At 40.5% G+C, this 22,951-nt stretch overlaps 1 protein-coding gene across 3 annotated transcripts in view; it reads left to right on the top strand.

Annotated features, from left to right (window-relative positions):
- Positions 1-22,749, top strand: part of LOC131249216 (probable polyribonucleotide nucleotidyltransferase 1, chloroplastic) — a 97,288-nt gene extending 74,539 nt beyond the window's left edge. For 2 of the 3 annotated variants that reach the window (XM_058249849.1, XM_058249847.1), the window contains 5 exons: positions 9,192-9,255; positions 16,375-16,428; positions 18,207-18,248; positions 19,636-20,183; positions 22,446-22,749. In XM_058249849.1, coding sequence (XP_058105832.1) covers positions 9,192-9,255; positions 16,375-16,428; positions 18,207-18,248; positions 19,636-20,076 — 601 coding nt within the window. In that variant the 3' untranslated portion in view covers positions 20,077-20,183; positions 22,446-22,749. The remainder of the gene's footprint in view (positions 1-9,191; positions 9,256-16,374; positions 16,429-18,206; positions 18,249-19,635; positions 20,184-22,445) is intronic. The other variant, XM_058249848.1, reaches the window with a different exon arrangement.
- Positions 22,750-22,951: the final 202 nt, after the last annotated feature.

The raw sequence follows: 22,951 nt of genomic DNA, 5'->3' as shown, positions 1-22,951 counted from the left end.
TCCCCGAGCTGAACGAGTACCCCCATTTGTAGATACTATGTGATTGATATGGTCTATGGTTAATGCGCATCTGCAGTTAGGTACTTAACTAGGTATATATGTGACTCCTACGTATATCTACTTGTAGTCGTATGAGTATGAAGAATATTCATGTCCGTATTTATAGCTGGAAATATACTCATACCCATATTCATAGCTAGATAACTCTGATTGAGTGTCATAAGCATTGTTGGAATTGGTCATCCCATAGTCGAAGTAGCCACACTTCAAATCTTATTTCAAGGGGTAAAAATTAAGGATATTCATGTCCATATCTATAGTTGGCATACTCCTACCCATATTCATAGCCAGATAACTCTGATTGAATGTTATAAGCATTGGTGGAATTGTTCATCTCATAGTCGAAGTAGCCACACTTCAAATCTTATTTCAAGGGTAAAAATTAAGGATATTCATGTCCGTATCTATAGCTAGCATACTCCTACCCATATTCTAATGCAGGGGCATTTTCACACCGGGCTCGAGTGGGGTAGCCCGTGGGATGCGGGGACACACTCGGGGTGGGTGACCCATGTGATTTGGGGCCCACGGGGGAGGTCTCGTGTTCGAGACTCCTCACCAAGGGTGATTAAATGTAGGGGCATTTCACACCGAGCTCGAGTGGGGTAGCCCGTGGGATGCGGGGACACACTCGGGGTAGGCGGCCCATGTGATTTGGGGCCCACAAGCCCACGAGGGGGGATCAGCCCAGGTCCTAACCCATGAGATGTGGGGCCTAGGCTATGAGATAAGGGGATTAATTCGCCATACTCTAACAGTTCGAGCTTTTAGAGCAAGTGGTTAATTGTCCTGCATTAAATTATATTAAATGCAGGGGCATTTCACATCGGGCTCGAGTGGGGTAGCCCGTGGGATGCGGAGACACTCGGGGTGGGCGGCCCATGTGATTTGGGGCCCACGAGCCCACGAGGGGGGTTCGGCCGAGGTCCTAAACCATGAGATGTGGGGCCTGGGCTATGAGATAAAGGGATTAATTCACCATACTCTAACAGTTCGAGCTTTTAGAGCAACTGGTTAATTGTCCTGTATCAAATTAAGTATCAGAACTTAGGGTTTTCATAGGGGAATGCATTGCGTGTTTAGGGTTTAGTCTATTCACGTCTATTTTGCATCACATCTCATCATATAGGGCTGTTTAGGACTCATCATTCACAACATGGACTGTTGAATTTTTTGTTGTCAGAAAATTCCTAATTTTCATGGCCAAATTTTCTATTAACAAACTATTTGGACAGTTATGTTGCTGGAATTTTAGTAGCGTTGTGTAGTTTCCCTCATATAGAGTCCTATAGGATCATTTAGTCTCATTTAGACGCATATAGTGTATTAGAGGGTCTTTGAGTTGAGTGAGTAGTTGTATGCCCATGTACTGGTCGTGGTTTTGGCTTGGACTCTACACTAAACATGGAGCAATTGCAAGAGTCAATGAACAATATAACCCGATAGTTTGAGTCTTTAGGTAGGCACTTGGAACAACGTATTGACCAATGCTTTGAACAACTTAATGTGCGCATTACCCAACTAGAGACCTCCGCCCGAGCAAACCCCACCATTGAGGAAGATGCCCAATATCAGGCAGGTGGTCAGGAGGATAGACAAAGGAATGGAGGTGGCCAAGGAATTGGTCATGAGCGCGCACCCGTGCACCCACCTCGCAAGGGACATCATGATCACTATGACCCAGATGCGTGACTCCTCCAGGGAGTTGAGTAAAAGCCCCTATGTTTGATGACCACTTGGACTTTAAAGCTTTTCTAGATTGGTTGGTGGATATGGACTACTATTTTGAGTGGTATGACATGTCGGATGCTCGTCGAGTCCGATTTGCCAAGATGAAGCTTGTGGGCCAAACAAAGAGGTTTTTGGCTACTGTGGAGTGAAAGAAAGAAAGGTCGAGGGAATCCCTAATAGTCCATTGGGAAGAAATGATAGAAACTCTTAAGGAAAAATACCTCCCTTTCTCCTATCACTTGAGGTTGGTTGAAGAATGGCAGTCTCTTCGACAAGGTTCCATGAGTGTGGTTGAATACATTGAGAAGTTCGAAGAGTACTTGACTCAGTGTGAAGTTGATGAGGATCCCGTACTCACTCTTGCTCGATTTAAGACGGGCCTCCGTTCTGACATTAGGAGAGAGTTGCTCGCCAAGGACATAGACGCTCTGGAACAGATGTATTAAGTAGTGTTAAAGGTCGAGCAATATCTCAAAACACTTGTGGAAAGGCGATTTGAGCCTCGTGATTCTGGCTCTATGGCCAACCCTTCTGGGGCTAAGTCTAGCATTGGATATCAATACAAGCCTTCCAGTAGTGTTCAATCTGGGCCCAAGGATGATAAAGGTAAATGAGTTGTTGGGTCTAGCTTGCGCAAAAGTGATGTGACTAGGGTGTTTTAGATGTCAGGAGTTTAGTTACTTTGCCCACTAGTGTGGCATGAGAGAGGGCACCAAGGTGTTCCTTATTGATGGGCAAGTAGAAGTAGTGCATTCAGAAAGTGATGGTGAGGAGGAAGAATATGAGCCAGCAGAAACCCCTTATTGATGAATCCTTGCTCTTGCTCGGGTGGTAGACTCTCGGGAGTTTCAACACCCGGTCAAGGGTTCGAGTATCCATAGGTGGTGAAAACCCACTACGGCGTGTGTGGGGGTGGGTGTGCGTGTGTAAAAAAAAAAGAAGAGGGAGCGCAAGAGTCTGCAACCCTTGCGGTTGTGCATCGCACCTTTGCACAAGCAAAGAATACCGACGATTGGGGCCGCAACACGACCCTCTATACTTGCGCAAAATGTGGTGATAAGAGTTGCAAGATGATCGTGGATAGTGGTAGTTGTACCAACGTGGCATCAACTGGTACTGTGAGCCGTTTGGGCTTGAAGCTTGAAGTCCATCCTCAACCCTATAGAGTGTCTTGGGTTGATGAAACTTTCAGTTCAGTCTGCACCGTTGTCTTATTCCTATTCAGTTTGGATCATATAAAGCCACGCTTTGGTGTGATGTTGTTCCTAGGAAGCTTATTGATCTTCTCCTTGTCCCTGTCTCATAGGTCATCAGAGTCTACAGAGTCCTTTTCACATCACATTCATTCATTGCATCACGAAATCAGGCGAAAGATCAATAATAGTAATGAACATTACAAAATTTCTACAAACCAACATAAACGATTCAAGGAATTCAATGTAGGGGACTATGATGGTCCACATTAGGCTAGAGCGGTACCCTTAGGGAGCCGTTCGTAAATTACACGCGCGTAGCGCTGGACCATTTAAAATTATAAAACGAAACGGTCTCAATGCGTATGTGGTAGATCTTCCACCTTCCATGGGAATTAGTTCCACATTCAATGTGGAGGATCTAGTTGCATTTTAGGGGACCACTGATACATTGTCCAGCCTTGCACCGAACCATCCCGATTCCCCAGACCTTTCCCTTGATTCATGGCCTCTTCCCGACCCATCTTCCTAGCCTCTACCTCCCATACTTACCCCTCCCACACCCAGAGAGGAGATAGAGGATATTCTGGACCATTAAATAGTATCGATGTCGGACGGCGAATTTCAAAAGTTCCTGGTCAAGTGGAAGTCACACCCAACTTCAGACAGTGCGTGGCTCACTGAGCTTCAGAGACTTGATCCTGACATCTTGGAACGGTTCAGGAGTTTTGTTTCGCCAATGACAAAATCTTTGCAGCCAGTGAAAGTTGATGGGGACATCATGTGCACGCGCACGCCCCCCACCCTACGCACGTACTCAAGGAGGAGGAAGGCCCCACTATCGATCTGGATCGACAACGACATCTATGGAAGACCTCTTAGTTAGGGGGTCGTGCTATGGAGCATTAGAGTAGACCCAATCATCATAGGGATTCCACCATTGGATTTCATGATCGTGACCCACTACCCTATATGATCTAGGATTTTGAGTTTTGGTTATTATCGTTATTAGAAACATCATGAACAGTTTTGATTGCATTGATTAGTTGTTATTTTTGTTACTTCGTCTCTAAGTAATAGTATGCGCAAATGGCGCGACTTTTGGGGTTTAGGGTTTTCTTATAAATAGGCAACCTCATGTAGGTTTTTTTTTCATTGAAGTTTATGAATAAAATTCTGTGTTTTTTTCTTCTCTATTCCTTGGAGTTGAAGAAGCTAATTGAGTGTGAAACCCTCCCTTCCTCGAAGGGCTAACTACTGTGGTGCGAAGACAACCATCCCAAATCGTTCCCACCTCCTACACCCCACATCCATCAACTCCCACAACCTTCCCATCTTCAGATTTATCTTTTCTTTGCACTCAAATTCTCCTTTACACCAGATTTTCAGATTTTGGCCCCACCAGGGGCCGAAACTGCGACGGAGCACCACACACACACCGGACTGCAGATCGACGTGAAGCTTGGCATGAGGGTGGACCTCCCCTGGCCGACCAATCCCTAGCTGGACGTTTACAGTTTCGTGGGCCTAACACATGTGCAGACAGAAACTCACGCACGTGCGTCTGGGCTGGGCTACTGTCCACACGTGTGAACTTTCTCAGGTTATTCTCTCTCCCCTATTTTATTCCTCTCTAGCCTTAAATCCCTAACCCTAACCCTAGATAATCCCAAATTCCAAGCTTTTTCCAACTTTTGCAAACTCTAGACTTTCCCCGAATTGAAACATGGTGAATCTCTTGAATTGGGGAACTATCCTTTGCAAGAGTGGATGAATCTTACACTCCTTTGGGCATTGTTTGGTTTATAATTTTATTTGATCCAGCCCTAAACGTGTGTAGGCTTGGACCCCCATAGATTCCCCTTGTTGAATGTTTGATCGTATGTGGGACGTGGAATTTTGTGATTGTTTAAAATTGGTATGATCTGAAGCTTGAAATCTTGTATGTAATATTTAATTTCATGTCCTGCATCATATTCATAACTAGACAACTCCGATTGAATGTCATAAGCACTGTTGGAATTGGTCATCCCATAGTCGAAGTAGCCACACTTCAAATCTTATTTCAAGGGGTAAAAATTAAGGAAATTTGGATTTCCCCTATGTCCATTTTCCGTTACCCAAATGTTGATTTTTTTTTATTTTTTTTATTTTTTTATTTTTTTTCTTTTCTTCAAATGCATCTAGCATGTCAATACATGAGAAGAGGGCTTCGATCAAGGACATCTACTGTAGATTTAGGGCTTGGCTAACCTTCCTTGAGGAAACCAAGGTCCAAGCGGTCAACTGGTCTCTAATGGATTTGATTTAGGGAGTCCCTTCCAAGGATTGGGTGGCTCTTAATGCAAAGGGGTTTGTAGGTGATATTTTGGTGGTCTAGGATACCAAAGTGTGGACCAAAGAGGATGCTAGGTGGCCTTGGATAACGAAGTGTGGATCAAAGAGGATGCTTGGATAGGCAGTTCATGGCTTTTGCAGAGCGTCCCAGAGGCACTTCCTCTACGAAGACCTCGATGATATCTGGGCCAGATGGTCACCACCATGGAGGAGACTTCAATGTTACTCGGTTCACCTTTGAACAGTCGAATGGAGGTTTTCTTTCCAAAGCGTGAAGCTCTTCTTTGATTGATTTGACAAGGATGAGCTTGTTTGACCTTCATCTATGGGACATGAAATCCCCTCCCCCAACACCAAATTCTCTCTCACCTTGACAAATTCCCAGTCTCACCTGGTTGGAGTCCTTCGCCATCATTTTGCAACGAGGCCTTCTTCACCCTATCTCTAACCTTTGTCGATTTTGTTGGACTGTAGTGAGAAGAGTTTGGATCCTAAGCCTTTCATATTCAAGTTAATGTGGCTTGAAATAGAATGTTTCTTTACCAAGATCTGTAATTGGTGAAATCCCCTTTCCATTTATGGCTTCTCAGTGTTCGTTCTTAGCTAGAAGCCCAGGCTGCTAAAAGGAACCTCGTGTCATTGAGAAAGGAGATTATCAAGAGCAAGGAAGCCGACGTCAATGAATCCTCTTGTCTATCAAATCTCTAGGCGTTAAAGAGGAAGGCGGCTTGCTATTAGAAGAAGAAAAGGCCTCAAGATCCATTCTCACTATTGACTACATGAATAAAGTCAAGCAAGAAGAGATAAAATGTAGGCTACATTCACGTGCTGAGGGGGACAAGAATATGCACTTCTTCCATAATATCAATATATCACTAGCGTGAGGATCAGATGCAATGGGATCAACAATGTTTCTATTGACGATAGAATGGAAGACAAATGTCTAGTTTGTGATCATATTGGCTCATTCTATAGCAACCTGTTATCCTGTAAAGGTTGGATCCAGCCTAAGTTGGATAACCTTGCCTTCTCTCAGGTCTCCGCCGAGGAAGTCTCAGCGTTAGAAGCCCCATTCTCTGAAGAAGAAATTAAGGTTGTTGTGTTCTTGCTCAACATAGACAAAGCCCTAGGTCCTGACGGGTTTCCTTTGGCTTTCTTGCAAGTCTTATGAGACGTGATCAAATAAGACCTTATTAACTTCTTCATCAAAGGCCGCAGGCTGTGGGAAATAAGGGTCTCATTCATAGTCATTATTCCCAAAATTGAAGGTGCAATCTAGCTCAAGGTCTTTCGGCCAATTAGCCCTCACTACAAAATTCCAGCCAAGGTTCTTGCCTCTAAGCTTAGACCGGTCTTCACTGGTATTGTCTTTGAAGCCCAGGGCACTCTTGTGGCTAACCATCAAATCCTTGGTTGCGCCCTCATAGCCCCCAAATTTATTGATTCCTGCCTTTGAGAGCGAAGGAGTGGAGTAGTCTTCAAGCTCAACATTGAGAAAGCATTTGATCATGCCGATTGGGACTACCTTGGCTTCTTGCGTGGCCGGCTCGGTTTTGGTTCTAAATGTTATAGCTAGATACGTGTGTGCATCTCCTCTGCGAAATTCTTTGTTCTTGTGAATGAATCACCTAAAAGATTCTTCTAAGCTTCCATAGGTATGGAACAAGGTGACCTGCTATCCCCTTTCGTCTTTATCATTGCTAATGAAGACCTTAGCAGAATGCTGGATAAAGGAGTGTTTGCTAGCCTCATCAATGGTATCAAGGTTACGAGTGCAAGTCCCCTTTCCACCCATATTCAGTTTGCCAACGAGACAATTCTCTTTTGTAATGCTGACAAAGTGTCCATTGAGAACTTGTGGAAAATAGTGCTTTTTTTAAGGCTATCTCTGGCCTTAAGATTAACCTATCCAAAAGCGAGTTGCTTAGCATTAAATCACCCCTCCCCTGTTCTATGTAAGTTAGCGGTTGGCTTCTAATGTAGGGTTGGCTCCTTCCCTTCCTCGTATCATGGCCTCCCTTTGTGTGTAGGCAAGCTTGCCAAGCATTTGTGGGATGTGGCCATCAAACGGGTTGAGAAGGCTCTCTTATTGGAAGAGTCGTTCATTGTCCCTTGGAAGGCATCTGATGCTCATTAAAGATGCTCTCTCCAACTTGCCTATTAACTTCCCGTCTCTCTCTCTCTCTCTCGTTGCTCAAAATCTATTCCAGCCATATTGGATAGGCTCAGGAGGGACTTCCTTTGGAGCAGGAGTGCCAATAGTTGCAAATTTCACCTCCTTAGTTGAGAACAATGTTCGTATTGTCGATATCATTATGGTATTGTTAGTTGAGGATACAGAAACATGTATCGGTATCACCTATATTATTGCAAATACTCGAAAATGTATCGCTCACTGAGGGAAACATTGAGGAAAATGGTGGAATTTCTTAATGAAACTTCAAGAGATGTTAAAATACGCTTATTTGCATATTTAGGAATCAAATAATTGCAAAAAGAAAAAAGGACGCATACATAACAAGTTTTCCTTCAATGGGGGCCTAAATGCATGTAATGTTGACTTGGGGAAACATGGGGGAAATGATGGAATTTCTCAATGATACTTCGACAAATGTTGAAATTCATATATTTGCATATTTAGGAATCAAATAATAGCAAAAAAAGATGAAGACATAATAAGTTTCCCTTTAATTGGGGCCTAAGAGCATGTATCGCTAACTTAGGAAAATATTGGTGTAACATGGGGAAAATGGTGGATCCATCCATCCATGCATGCACATATATACATACAAACACACATGCATGCCTACATATATACATGCAATGGCGCGCATGCGCTCACACACACACACATATAGAGAGAGAAATGCTCACTTGCGCACCTTCTTAGGTGAGCGCTCATGCACACCTTTGCACACGTGTCATGGGCACAAAATCTGATCGGTCCATGTGATGCAGCACCCCATGTAACCCTTGGGGCCCAACTATTCAGCCTGATCCAATACTCTGGTGGCCCATAGCAAAGAAAGGTAAATCAGGGGAGGAAACTGTTTCCTTTTGCCATGGCCCACCAAAGTTTTGGATCAAGGTAAAAGTTGGGCCTTGGGGGTTTTATGGGGTGCCGCATCATGTGGACTGTTCGGATTTTGTGCCCATGACACATGTGCAAAGGTGTGCACAGGTGAGCATCTCTCTCTCTCTCTCTCTCTCTCTCTCTCTCTCTATATATATATATATATATATATATATATATATATATATATATATATATATATATATATAAACACAAGCATGACCCACCCAGTCATGCATGCGTGCATGCATCTATCCATGCATGCACATACATGCATTTCATCATACAACCATGTCTCCCTAAAAGAAATTTTGAAATGGATTTTTTTTAATAAATGGATTTTTGGCAACAATGATACATTGGTGATATTATCAATAATGTTGCTGATGCATTGGCGATACAAGTGTCATTTAGAATTTATACAGTAAAAAATATTACAGACTAGTCAACGAGAAGAGTGTGAACCATAATATCCGGTCAGTAGAAAGTGTTCCATATTGTAAATGACCCATAATCCGGATGGCACATTTCAGAATGGAAAATGTAGACAGATGGCAATTTAATTAACATTGGTCTTGCCTCCATTGTTGTAACAAATTGATTATGACTGAGTTAAAATTCTACACATTCAAGAATCTGATCTGAGACCTTCACAGTTTGCTGATTTTGTGCGATGTTGAAAACTTCTAAGTGTGCCACTTGAACAGAATTTGTTGCTTAATTTGATATGTTGCCACAGCTATGGCTCTAAATACGTTAGTTGCGCAGTTATCTAACAATTTTTTCATTCATCACAGGAATTGTGAAATCAAATCCATTGCCCCTTATGGAGTTTTTGTTGAGATCGCACCTGGGCGTGAGGTATCTGTTTCATCATAATATGCCCAATTTCAGTTTAACAATTCAAGTATGTTTTGTCAAACGCATTACATCTACTTTCTGACACAACTTCAGGAATTGGTTTAGGATTCCAAATGTTGTGCATGATGGAACTAGTGTAACTTAAAAACTATGACTAGTTGTGAAAAAAAGTCTGCACTCCATCAAATAAAGAGGAAAATGCAAGATTTGATCATGATTGCTTAGAACAATGAACTGTACATGACGAGCCCAACTTTTAGTGATTAAAATTGTTAATATGGTATATTTTTCATCTGATATGCCTAATTTCATTTTTAACTTTTAAAATTTTGATATGCTTTATTCTTGCTCTCTTCATAACTATATAACACCCACACACACATGCACGCATGCATGCACCACCCCAAATGACGAGACAAAGGAGCTCTCAAATTCTTCTCTAGATCTTCTAGCTAGCATCCCTTGAAAAAGGAACCCCTTGTGCGCTGAATAAAATATATGCTTTCATCCTATGGAATACTATTTCGAGCAATTCCGATCTGTTGTTGAATGTCCTGTTATTACATTCCTTGCATAGTGTACAAAACATCAACAAGATTGGAAAATGCGACAAAATGCTTCTTATTTTATCAATAGACCCTCTTCAAGTTTGAAATAGAACTTTGAGCGTCTCAAGGGTTACAATAGATATGAATATCAATATCGTATCAACTGATACGGCCATATAGTATCCGTATCGACATGAGATGATATGCAATACAGGGCGTATCGGCACCAATACAGGACCGATACGCCTGATATAGACCGATACACACAATTTTGATTTTTTTTTTTTTTTCAAATTTTCACTTATGTCTTCTCTTCTTTTTTCATTTAAGCCATGGAAGAAGCTTAAAACTCATTTTAGGCTAAATATAGACTTATTTTGGGATCAAAACAAATGATTTGAATGGGATTCAACAAATCGAAGTGAAGTGGACCATTATGGGAAAAATCAGAAAGAAAGATAAACCTTTACTCTTTAAATAAAAAATAAAAAAAATTCATCTTCTTTTTGTTGTCTTTCAAGTTTCAATGTAATGGGCCCTAGTTCACAATCATGCTTGATTTGTGTTCAATTAGGGTCCATTTAGTTGACCTTCAACAAGTCAAACCGATAGACAACATTCTTATCAAAGAATGGTCCGATACACCATCATATGCATGTCGGAAATACAAAGAAGAAGAAGAAGAAGAAGAAGAAGAAGATTGATTCATGGATATCTTATTATTCTCTTTTTTCCTGATATTTTCCTAAATTCTTTGGCTTAATTTTTTTTAAGACCGATCTGGACTGATATAGCTCTAACACTGATACACGACATCGTATCATTTTTTTTCCACCGAGCCAATACGCCGACTGATACCGACATTCAGAACCATGGGGGTTAACCCATTGCATGCCATAAAAGGTTGACTATCCTTTTCCAAATAAATGCAGAGAAGTTGCACAATAGATTTATGGTTAGCTGATTCGTCTGCTTTTAACCACAGTATGCATGCATTTATTATAACCATATTTCTTTTCCGAAGGTGATCTGTGGTAATTATTTTTCTTTAGAAGCTAACATCATAAGGACTACTCTTAGCAGCTCTGGAAGTCAACAAATATTAGCCTCCATGTCGGTCCTCCCTTGCTGATGCAGGACATGAAATTCAAATATGATGTGCGAGATTTCAGGCTTAAGATCACGTTAGTTCAGAAATAATTACACAAATTCCATATCCCACATGAAAGTCCAAACCATTCAATTAAGGAGAATCTACGCGGGTCCAAGCCTACGCATGTTAGGGCTGAATCAATAAAAATTATGAACCAAATGATACTCAAAGATAAGAAATAATCATCTACACATGCATAGTAATCAGCCCCTCATCCAAGGGATTCCTCAAGTTCAATTCAAGGAACCTTAGGGTGAGAAAAGGGGACAAATAAATTGGGGCTAATGCAAGCTAGGGTTAGGGTTTATGAAATAGGAAAACAAGAAGAAAACTTGACCCAGAGAAAGCTCCCGCGTGCAGACGGTGACCCGGGGCTGATGCACGTGCGCAGGTGGGCTGGCCGCATGTGTGATGGAAGCCCGCCTTCCCAAATTGACACCTAGGCCTTGGTCGACCAGGAGTCTTCCAATCCCTCCAAGTTTGATGACGATCCGGCGTACGGTCGCGGTGCGGTGCTCCGTCGAAGTTTCAGTCCTCCTACAGGTCCAAATTCTAGAAATTGACTGTAGGGGGATGAATGGCTGCAAAAGCTGAAAAATTCGAAGCAATGATGATGATAAAAGATGAGAGATATGGATGGGAGAGGGTATGGATGGATGAGGATAGATGTGACTTCGTACCATGGTAGTTAGCCCTTCGAAAAGGGAGGGCTTCGTACCCACTTGAATTCTCCCACAACTCACGAAGAGAGAAGAAAAATAAAGCAAGAATTTTTATTAAGCTTGAATGAATCAAAAAAACTACAAGGGGTGCTTATTTATAGGAAAAATCTTATACATCTAAACTCGCGCTATGTGCACAACCTATTACTTAGCAGTGAAGTAAATTAAAATAAAAACCAAACAAAGAAATTCAAAGCGTTCATGATGTTCTAAATAATAACAATAAGCAAAACCTAAAATATGAAATCAATCTGACTAGTGGGCCGTGATCATGAGATCCCATGATGGGCATTTCTTGACTAACGGGCCTACTCTTTTGAATCAAAACTTTGTCTTCTACCTAGGAGGCCCTCCCTGGACGTCGTCATCGATTCAGATAGACAGTGGGGCCCTCCTTCTGGCGTATGAGTATAGGGGGGATGGTGTGCGTGCACGTGTGGACGGCGTGCGCGGGATGTCCCCATCATTTGCCTACCATCTCTCTTAATTATGGGATAAAATGAACCTAACATGCCAAAATCCCATCTAACTATTGGAGTGTCCTGACGAGGGATGCCTATATGCTCCTTTTCCTGTAATCTGGAGAATCCTCGTTCTCCTCTGATATATTTCTATGGAAACATGAAGATGATAGCATGTATTGCCCCTCGCTTATGAAGCAATGTGAGATGAAAGAATCTTCATTGCAATCCTGTATAGATTTCCTAAAGACTGCCATGGTCTATCTCTACACTAGATCTTCCCAAAATCATATTATAGTTCCATTCCCTACGACAAATGAGATGCCTTTATTTAACTCCTGTCTACCTATGAATCCTTGGTGAACCAACCTTCATCTTGAATACCATATTTTCAGGCAATTGTCTCATTAGTGAGTTACCCTTCTTCTTGAACCTACATTACCATTTACTCAAGTGCTTGATTCATCACTGTCAAATCTTTTATGGCTATACACCCATATTCCTATATTTTGCAACCTTACTTTGATTCACCATTTGGAGCATTCTTTTATCTTTCATCTTTCATCTCTTTCCATAAGAAGTCCCTTTGAAGCTTCTCAACTTGGTGGGTGACTCTTGTGCACTTGAAAGATGACATTAAGTGCAACAGCATGTTAGAAAGGGCAGCCTTAATCAATGTTTTTGACCTCCCAATGATAGATATTTGCTTTTCGACAATGACAATTTCCAGCCAAATAGTCTTTTAAGGGGTTTACCGGTGCACAGGTAAACAAAGGTAACATAATGGTAGTCTTCTTGCCTTACAACCAAAAATTCCAGAGCCCTTTTTTTTTTTTAGGAAAAAGAAAAAAGAAAATGTTCCACAGTCCATTTAGTCAAATTCCCAACATAACATTTTTCTGGAAGTTAATATTCTAACCCTAAACAATCTCAAACAATCTTATCACCATTTGCAAATAGGCTACCCGATCTTTCTTAGCTCGCAAAATAAGAGCGTATCATCAATCTCGAGACAATGTAATATCCAATAGCCATCTCTTCCAAACTTTTCTTTTAGGGTCAACGATGTGAACTGATATTATCAGTATCAATGTTGTTAAATGCGACCGCATATTCGCATATGCGAATTCCCGTATGCATATCGCATATGCCATAATGGCATATGTGATCGCATATGCTAAATGTGTGAGGATATGCGATGCATGCGATCACATACAGCATATGCGATCGCATATGTGCCAGTTGGCACATTTTTATTTTATTTTTTGCCAAAAAAAAAAAATTTGAACTTTTGCCTACAAAAAAGCATCCAAACCTCCTCCATTTGCAACATTATCACTCCAAAACTCTCTTTTACTCTTACATTCTTACTTCAATTGCAAATATAATCTCTCTCTTACATCCTACTTCCAGCCAAGTTCCTAGTTCCTACTTCTCTACAAGATTAAAGCAAGGTGATCATTCAAGAAGAGAAGTTTCCCCCTCTTGGAAGATCAAGCTTCAAGCAACATTCATTTATTTAGATTTTAGACTATTAGTATTATTTATTTATTTTGAAACTTGTAAGTAGTGTTAGTGTTATAATGTATAAATAATAAACATCAAGATGTAACTTCAAAATTGTATTTGTACAATAAACAGCTTATTGATGGTTTTGTTACTTAACTATATTGTTGAATGTTAAATTTGATGTATTCATTCATTTTTTAATTGATTTTATTTCTCACAACATAATTTTATATATGTAAAATTACTATATTAGTTATCTAAACTTGGGGAAGTTACCCCTAACTTCTTATATTTTTCTACATTTTTTTTTTCAACTGAAATTTTCAAAAAAAAAAAGAAAGAAAGTGCAATCGCATATGCACAGAACCACGTATGTGGTTTGACAACATTGATTAGTATTATAGGTGTGTAATATGAAACAACAAAGGAATTATAAAACTACCTGGTATCACCGATTATATCGCATTGTATCGATGATATCGCCCAATAATTTGAAATAACACGAGATATCATTAGGATTCGTCATAAAGTTCCTTGATATTATTGGTACATGAGACATGTATTGTCGTTATAGTGCCAGCACATGGGAGGGGGAAAGTTGGAAAGAACCAAATAAAAAAAAACCTCATTTTCTTTTGGGGATTTTTTAGGGAATCTCTTGGTGTGATATAGTGGGAATAGATGTATTTTTTGTTTTGTTTTTGGTTTTTGATTTTTTTTTTTTTTTTTTTTGGGGGGATGTCTTGTTTGTGTTTTGGTACTTGTATTGTATTTGGATATAATTGCATCATTATGTCAAACAAATGGTTTTGGAACCTATACAAAGTAAACTTATTGTGAATTCTTTCTTTCTTTCTTTCTTTCTTTTTTTTTTTTCCTCCTTTTATTGTTTCGAGTTCTAAGTGTATAATCATCTCTTTTAAAATCTCTTGAAGTTCCATTGAAAAGTCCCATCATTTTCCCAATGTTTGTCTCAAACAGCATTAGATTCCACGACACATGCCATATTGACATGTTTCTATATCCCGAGGGTGCCATACATGCATTGATAAACACTTAATGGAACCTTGAATCCCCTTACCAACCCAACCTCCATTACTTTCCCAGTCATTCTACTCAAAGCTTTGACAATCACCATAAATAAATAGGGGTAAGAGGGGATACCCTTGACAAATACCTCTGCAAACCTCTGAAAAAACCTTTTGGAGAACTATTTAGCAAGATTTAGTAATGCTTTAATGAGATGTAATGAGATGCAATTGTCATCCAATGCCTCCCAGCCCCATTCTATGTAACAAAAATGTAAGAAAGTACCAGAAATACTCCTTGTGATCTTGAAATAACTCTCCCTAGAACCTTCCTTAATATGCTTACTAATATCGTGGCCAATACTTTGTACGGCCTTCCCAGCAAATTGATTGACCTAAAATCGCAAAGGCTTTCTGCCCCTTTTATCGGTACTAAAACCAAAAACATGCTCCCACCTTTTTTTATATCCACCCCCTGTTGTAAATTCTCGAAATAAACTTCAGCAGGTCCCCTTTTACCTCTTCCCAAGACACTTGAAAAAGGTATTGGAACCTCTTTTATGGGTTGTTCCCCAGTTTACCTTCCCATCTCTAATGCGTTCAGACTCCAAGTAATCCAAATTTGATCGTTTTCTTGAGTCGGCAGATCATAGATTAGAGTGGAAGTTGACGATGTTGCTCAACATTTCCTGCTTACCTTCCATCATGCTTCCATTGACTTCAATAACATGGTATCTTTGTTTTCTTCTTGCTCTCGTGATGCAATGGAAGAATTTAGGGTTCTTGTCTCCTTTATTGTGATACTACAGTGGTAATTGAACACCCACCATTAAAAACTGCTTGGGGGCCACAAAACTTTTGGATCAAGCTGATATTTGTGTTTTCCCTTCATTTAGGTCTGTGTGACCTTATCAACAGGTTGGTTGGCAAATAAACATTACGGTGGGCCCTAGGAAGGTTTCAACGGTGGGTATCATTATCCACACTGTTTCCTGTGGTGTGGTCTACTTGAGCTTTGGATCTGCTTCATTTTTGGGCTTGTGTCCTAAAATTAGCTGGCAAAAAAGATGGTCAGCGTGGATATAAAACACATACATCACAGTGGGCCCCACAGCATTCAACACCACCTAGCTGGGTGGTGTTGGTATCACCACCCAATCTGCCCTGTTGTTTCTCCAAACAGGATTTTTTTTTAAAAAAAAAAAATTAATTTTTTTTTAAAAAAATTGAAGTCCTGTAACTTTGTTTCCTGGAAGGTCATGATTTAAGTTTTTTGCTTGTAGCAGTTTCCGTTATTAGAGCCCTCTTCCCTGGACACTCCATGCCTTGCAAGTTCCAAGAGATTATCTACATTAAGAAACAATTTGCACCAAGAGATGATTTTTCTTTCTAACACAACTGAGGGAATCAATTTTTTACTTCAATATTGTGAATGAAAATGCTGGTATAATTATGAAGTTACAAACTGTTAGAAAAAGAAATGTTCTCTATTTTGTGATGTTTGAATAAGGAGGAAAGAAACAAATTTTTATTGTGCATTTACTTGGCTCAATAGACCGTACATGTGAGGTCCAGTTTTGCTTGCACCATTTTTTTAAAAAAAAAATTTTGCAGATTGAAATTATGTTATATTACTTCTTATACATGCACAAACACAGTTTGAATTGCCTAAGTTATCACGAGTTTTATCCTTCACAGGGGCTCTGTCATATCAGCGAGCTGAGTTCAAATTGGTTGGCGAAGGCTGAAGATGTAAGCATACGGAAATTTCCACATTATGTGATACTGTTCCTTGTTTGCCATCCAAAGAATATCGAAATCAATGTTTAAAATGTCATACTCTACTTAGAAATCAGTCATTTGACTTCTAAGATAATAGGCTGATCAATGATGATCACACACACACACACACACACACATACAAAAAAAAAGTCTCAAGTCTAACTGGTTGGACCACAGTTTACAGTCCACCCAGTGGATTGCTTTCAACCTTTTAAGTACTTGTGGCATCCAATCCTCATGAGGCTCACCGAGTGCAAAAATCAGCCACATCCAATCATCAAGTGAGCCACACCATAGAAAACAGTTTATAGCCATTGATAAATAACAAAATACCTTTGGGGTTGCTTTTTCCAATAAACATCGGTTACATTTCTTTATGTTGTTTGTAAAAGTGTGGTCCACTTGGTCAGTGTGGAAGGGGCTGATTTTTGCATGAAATGTTCCTCATGGTGGGGCCAATCTATTGAACGGGTTCGATCTCCCATGCACCTAGCAAGTTAGAAGTTATCCACTGGGTGGACTGTAACCTCTATGTGTGTGTGTGTGATGTCCACTGCGAGCTGTGTGCCATAGGGGGATTTACGTGCAAGCAAAACTGGGCGGACCTCAGGTGGAACCCACCCCGATCTGTATGTGACATCCATGTTGATAATCAGATGGGTTACCCTAGTCCTAGGGCCAAAAATCAGGTCCATCCATCATTCGGGTGGGCAACACGATCGAGAACAATGTGCAAGGTGATGCCCACCCTCCAAAATGTTTCCCTTGGTGTGCCCCACCTAAATCATGGACCAACCTGATTTCTTGGCCCAAGGCCTAATATGCGATGCATTTAGTGGTCTGAGTGGATTCCACGTACACATGACGGTGAGCGTTGTAAAAAATAAGGGTGGACGTTCTTCTTCCAATTAGTTCCCTTGGTGTGGCCCACCCGAATTATGGACCTGCTTGATTTTTGAGCTTTGTGCCTAACATGTGATGATGCATCTCTAATGGTTGAAGTGGATTTCACATATACGTCATGGTTGGCCCTGTAAAAATTAAAGGGTGGGCATCCCTCTACCATGGGGTAATGCATCTGATGGTCAAAGTGGATTTTGCATATGGATCACAATGGAGCCCACCAAAGGCAGCCCCCATTTGCTTGCACGCGGAGTTTCCTGCGAGGAACTCTCAAAGGAGACCATATGCGCACACATGCATGTGTGCGCGCACATATGTGTGGGGGTGTGTGGGACATCCAATCAGTGTGGGACGGTTCATTCAATAGTACCAATGGGGGCACATCATTGGGCAAAATTCACTCTGATTGGATGATCCTAACCCTTTGGATGGGGCCAATTTGTTACAATTGTCCGTTGTTTACAACCCGTAGATCACATGGTTAGAATCATCAAACCAAAGTGCTACTTTGGAATCATAAGCAATACAAAGTTGGATCTTTCTAGTAGATGTTTCAAGATGATGATTGGAGTTATTTTGTTCATCTACTCAATCTCGGTTTTCTGTTTTCCATTATATTGATCAAACGCTTAGGATCATCCGACTGGCATGATTTTTAAACCATGGCTGACTCCTAGTTGTATGAATGAATGGTTCAAATTGATGATGGGTTACCCCATGTGCCATTTAAAAGCTTCAAGGATGTTGCGAATGTTGCGAACATCCCCTTGAGATTTCTGATTTGATACGTGATTTTTGGTTATTGACTAGATTTGGGGTCCTTTGCTTCCCTTCCTCATTTACAGGTTTTCAAAGTTGGAGACCGCTTGGATGTCAAACTTATCGAGGTTTGTGACCTAGTTTTTCTGCCTGCATGTTACATTTTGATCTTTTCATATGGTATCTACTTGAAATTTTGATAACTGTGCTTTTAAAATTTCTTTGTGGTGAATGGTATGGAGATTCGAAGAGGAGCCATAGCCTTTAATCAGAAATAATGGCACTAAAAGTCCACAAAAGAGGATCTACAGAATGGTATAATAGTCACTATTGAGGCATGAAGCATATACGCACTTTCTCCTTGTCATGAGTAGAGCAATGTTTGCTTCACATCTGTTTCACCCAAGCTGATTCAACTGGTGAAAATGAATTGCTTTCAGTTGTTTTCGCAACTGTACTTTTTAAAAACCAATCAATAGGTAATTGGTGGCGTTGATCATCCATGCCTTGTGCATCTGTTAAATACCACAGCCAGGAATGTCAACCTGAACATGGAACTCCTTCTAACAGGGATAGTTGAATATGCAGTTCAAATTCTTGATTATCAACTTGGAAAACAGCCAAGTTGTCTCGCTCAGGTTTTGATTAACGAATTAAAAGAAGTTTTCTATTGGCCAGGTGGTGTCAAAACTCGTAAAACTGAAAACGATTTCTAAACCAACTTGAACATTATTTTATTTTTGTTTTATTTGGTGTTTTATTTTATTTTTTGTTTTATTTATCCAACCAATTCTGGAGATGCTGCTCTCAACTCAAGTTCTCAAACAAAGTTATCATGACTTGTGCATAGACTACGTCGGCCGAACCCTCCTCGTGGGCCCCACTTCACATGGGCCCTCATCACAAAAGCCACCTACCTCACACGGGCCGCCCACCCTGAGTGTGTCCCCGCATCCCACGGGCTACCCCACTCGAGCCCGGTGTGAAAATGCCCCTGCATTAATCACCCCTAGTTAGGAGTCTCGAACATGAGACCTCCCTCTCTGATACCAATTTGATTTAGGACAATTAGCCACTTGCTCTAAAAGCTCGAACTGATAGAGTGTGGCGAATCAATCCCTTCATCTCATAGCCAGGCCTCACATCCCATGGGTTAGGACGTTGGTCGAACCCTTCTCGTGTGCCCCACTTCACATGGGCCCGCTTCACACAGGTTGCCCACCCTGAGTGTGTCCCCTCATCCCACAGGCTACCCCACTCGAGCCCGATGTGAAAATATCCCTGCATTAAGGCCTTTTGTTATTTCTATCCTTCTTTTCAAGTTCTTTGGGTGTCCAAGTTAGCATGGATTCTATACAAGTTGAAACACTCCATTTACTTGAACAAAATCTTTATTAAGCAGAGTCGGCTGGCTAAAGTTTTTCAATTATCATCCTCCTTTCTCACTGGTCAATTTTCGCTTTTTAATAGTTACCATAGAACAACTATTTATGGAAAGATTTTTTTTTTGGTTAGATAAATGAAAAGGGTCAACTGCGCCTAAGCCACAAAGCACTACTTCCTGACACAAGCCAAGAGAAAAGCAGTGGCAAGCAGCGATCAAGCAGCCCCGCGAAGGAAAATGTTTCTTCCCAAAATGCATCCGATAAGGGCACTTTGAGAAAAGTAGTGAGCACACCAAAGGATGAACTCGCCAGACAGGACACAGCACAAACCCAGGATAAGAGTGCTCCTAAAAGTGTCACAAGTTCTGATAAGGAGGTAACTTCAGTCCAGGATAGCATCGCTGATAAAACTCTACAGCAAGAGAAGGCTGTCAAGAGATTAGTTACCCCTTCTAGAGATGGGCCATCTCTTAATAAAGACAGGCAGAAGAAGAGCAGCAGTAAAGAAGTTACAGGTGTTGGGACTGCAGATGGAGGCAACTTAGTGAATGGAGAGACTAAAATCGGGTAAGAAGCATTTGATTTCTTGGTTAAGGGACTAAATTCAAAGGGGCATGTCCCATCATCCATGCTGCTGAAGACCAATGGCAGATCCTTCAATGCTTACTGATTATCCAGGTATTTTAAGTTCCTCTCTAACTGCTATGGCTGCTCAGCATTACATTCACTGTCACACACACTGTCACACAAAGAAATAGTGGACAAGCATGCATGCGCATGAGAGAGTGGATCAGCGTGATTTTTTGGCCATCCTAATTCCATGATGAGGGAACCCTGTTGGATAAATTGGATGACATTCATGCACCATCTTTGGAATTTGAATATTTTTGGGTGGTTATCCATTGTTTTCCATCATGTGGCCCACATGAAGATTGGATCAGCATATTTTTGGGCCATGATGGGGCACCTTGTTGGATGGATTGGTTGACATGCATACACCACTGTAGGTCCCACTTGCAGCCAGTTGCACGTTTTTCAATCTACAACTAGTCTGTGAGAACTCCCGTGTCTCTGTGTGTGGACTGATTCAACAAAATTTCATTTGCAAGTGTGTGTGCACGCATTCCCTCACCTTGACTCATGACTGATTCAACAAAACTTCATTTGCAATTCTCGTGCATTCCCTCACCTTTACACCTTCACTCATGACTGATTCAACAAAATTTCATTTGCAATTCTTCACTATGTGCTACCCTATAAAATCTTTGATCAATGTCACAAGAACTTTTTCTTGAAACAGAGGAGAAATTCAACCAAACCTGAGGGTCACATAGGTTTAACCAGAATAATTGCAAGTAGCAAACAAGAATTATCACATACAAGTACAGTTTTCCTTTAAAAGAAAATCAGTTCTAACAATGACTCAAATGAGGTGATACAGATGCTTGTGGTAAAACTGACAAACCCAAAATACCCCCAAGGGAAATGATTACAAAAATGGAAAAGCTTGGATTAGTGGCTAAAATCATCTAACAATATCCTCAGATGCATGCAGTTACATGTTTCAAGGAGCTTTGAAAAGGGTAATTCGCGATATAAGTTTGAGTGGATAGATTTTACCTAGTAAGTATCAATCTAATAAAGAATGGCATGGTGTCTTGAAATTGCACTGCGCCTTTACATTATTCATGTGAAGAAGAATCTCCCAAGTTTTGCATTTAACATATACTTTACAATTTGTCATCAAGGACCATTTCTGGGGCACGGTCAAGGGTCAATGGTTGGAGCAGATTTTCCAAGTTAATTAGTTAAGTGCTAAGAAATTGAACTAATTATGTAATTCGGCAACCATAGCATATGCATGAAAGACTCGAGCAAAAAATAGGCATTCATTATATCTTTGAAGTCAACAACCATAGCATATGCATTAAAGGCTCCAGATAGTGTATCATACATGGCAATTTTGTATATGATGATCCAAACCAGGAATCCTGTAAGCCTCTGCCATTCATTGGCTAATGATATCTTAACCATATAATACATGGACATTTCTCTCACTGAATTTGAGCCATTGTTGACATTTGTCTTTTAGTTCAATTTTGTGCATCTACTGAAGGGTTAGGATTGTCCAAACAGTGATTTTTGGATTATGGCCCATGAATGGTTTCTATCTAGTCCAAGTATGCTGTGTAGAAGCAACATGGAGGCCAATTTGTAAATGGTAGATTGGGCATTTTGCTTTTCACACTTGAGATGTTTTAGGTAAGCCAATCCACTATAGCCGGGACAAGGCTTTGTGTTGATGACATGAAATAGTTTGGGTAAATTTAAGTGTTTTTTAAAGGTGGCTTAGATACTTTCTGTAAATTAAAGGCTTAATTTGGTTAGTCCTTTATTTAAAATTCCTTTTCTTGTCCCTTTTATTCAAAAGTAGTTCCTTGTGAATAACCATGTAATGTCATGCACTTGCATATATGAATTGGTAGAATATATCCCAAATTATTGCAATAAGACATGTTGGGATTCTAGCCATTGCATTTGGGTGTTTTTTCAGTGACCCAAACCATTCAGAGGGGTTGGGGGGTTGGTTTGATATTTCAACCCTATGATCAAACAAAGGTTGACTATCCATGTTCAAAGCAAAAGAACCGAATGATCAAAGGTTGAAGTAATCTGGTTGACATCTTTTATATGTTGTCTATCTAGCACGTGAAGTGAGACTCATGAATGGTTTGGATCATTGGAAGATGACCCAGAGTCGAAGGCAAAAACCCTGATGATAGGACTGCAATATATTGGGATGTGTTCCAGAAAACCTCTATATGACTGCCATATCAAACTATTTCTTTCCAGTTTTTTGATACACGTTTCTGGATATGCCCTTTCCTGCATCCAAACTTCTAAGATTCTTTTTTTTTTTTTTTTTTTCATATATTGCAGAATGATCTATTGCCTTCTGTTGGATCTACCCATTTCAGTGCCTGTTAGAGTTACTGTGTAACTACAATGCCTATACAAGTGAGAGCTACAGGAAAAGGACCGTGCTTGTGGCATTTGATTGTTTTGATTTAGGGAAGGAGGGATTAGTATGCCTTGGGAAAAAAAGAAGTAACTGATGGTATCAGAATTTTCCCCTTTTTTTCCTTGGGAAACCCAATTTAGGATGATGCATCATACTATGATTTGGTACACAGGTTTGAATTTTGTTTATTTTTCAAAGGAATTCAGAGGTCCTTTTCTTGTATTTGTTTATAGGGAGAAGATTGTGACTGCAAGGTGTGTACAGGGAGTTGGTGCCCGTATCTCCTGCCATCCGTGAATTTGAGTGGGAATCTTGACATGCTTTTCAAAATAGAAATTCAAAATTTCAAATGCTCATAGATTCCTGTCAACAGTGGTGGGCGATAATCCACCATTTCTTGGTGCTCCCTGTGCCCAATGAGGGT

Source organism: Magnolia sinica, chromosome 6 (genome assembly GCF_029962835.1).
Source record: "Magnolia sinica isolate HGM2019 chromosome 6, MsV1, whole genome shotgun sequence".
In the NCBI taxonomy this organism is placed as follows: Eukaryota; Viridiplantae; Streptophyta; class Magnoliopsida; order Magnoliales; family Magnoliaceae; genus Magnolia; species Magnolia sinica.
Note: the sequence above shows the minus strand (reverse complement) of the source record. Positions and strands in the feature narration are given on the sequence as shown.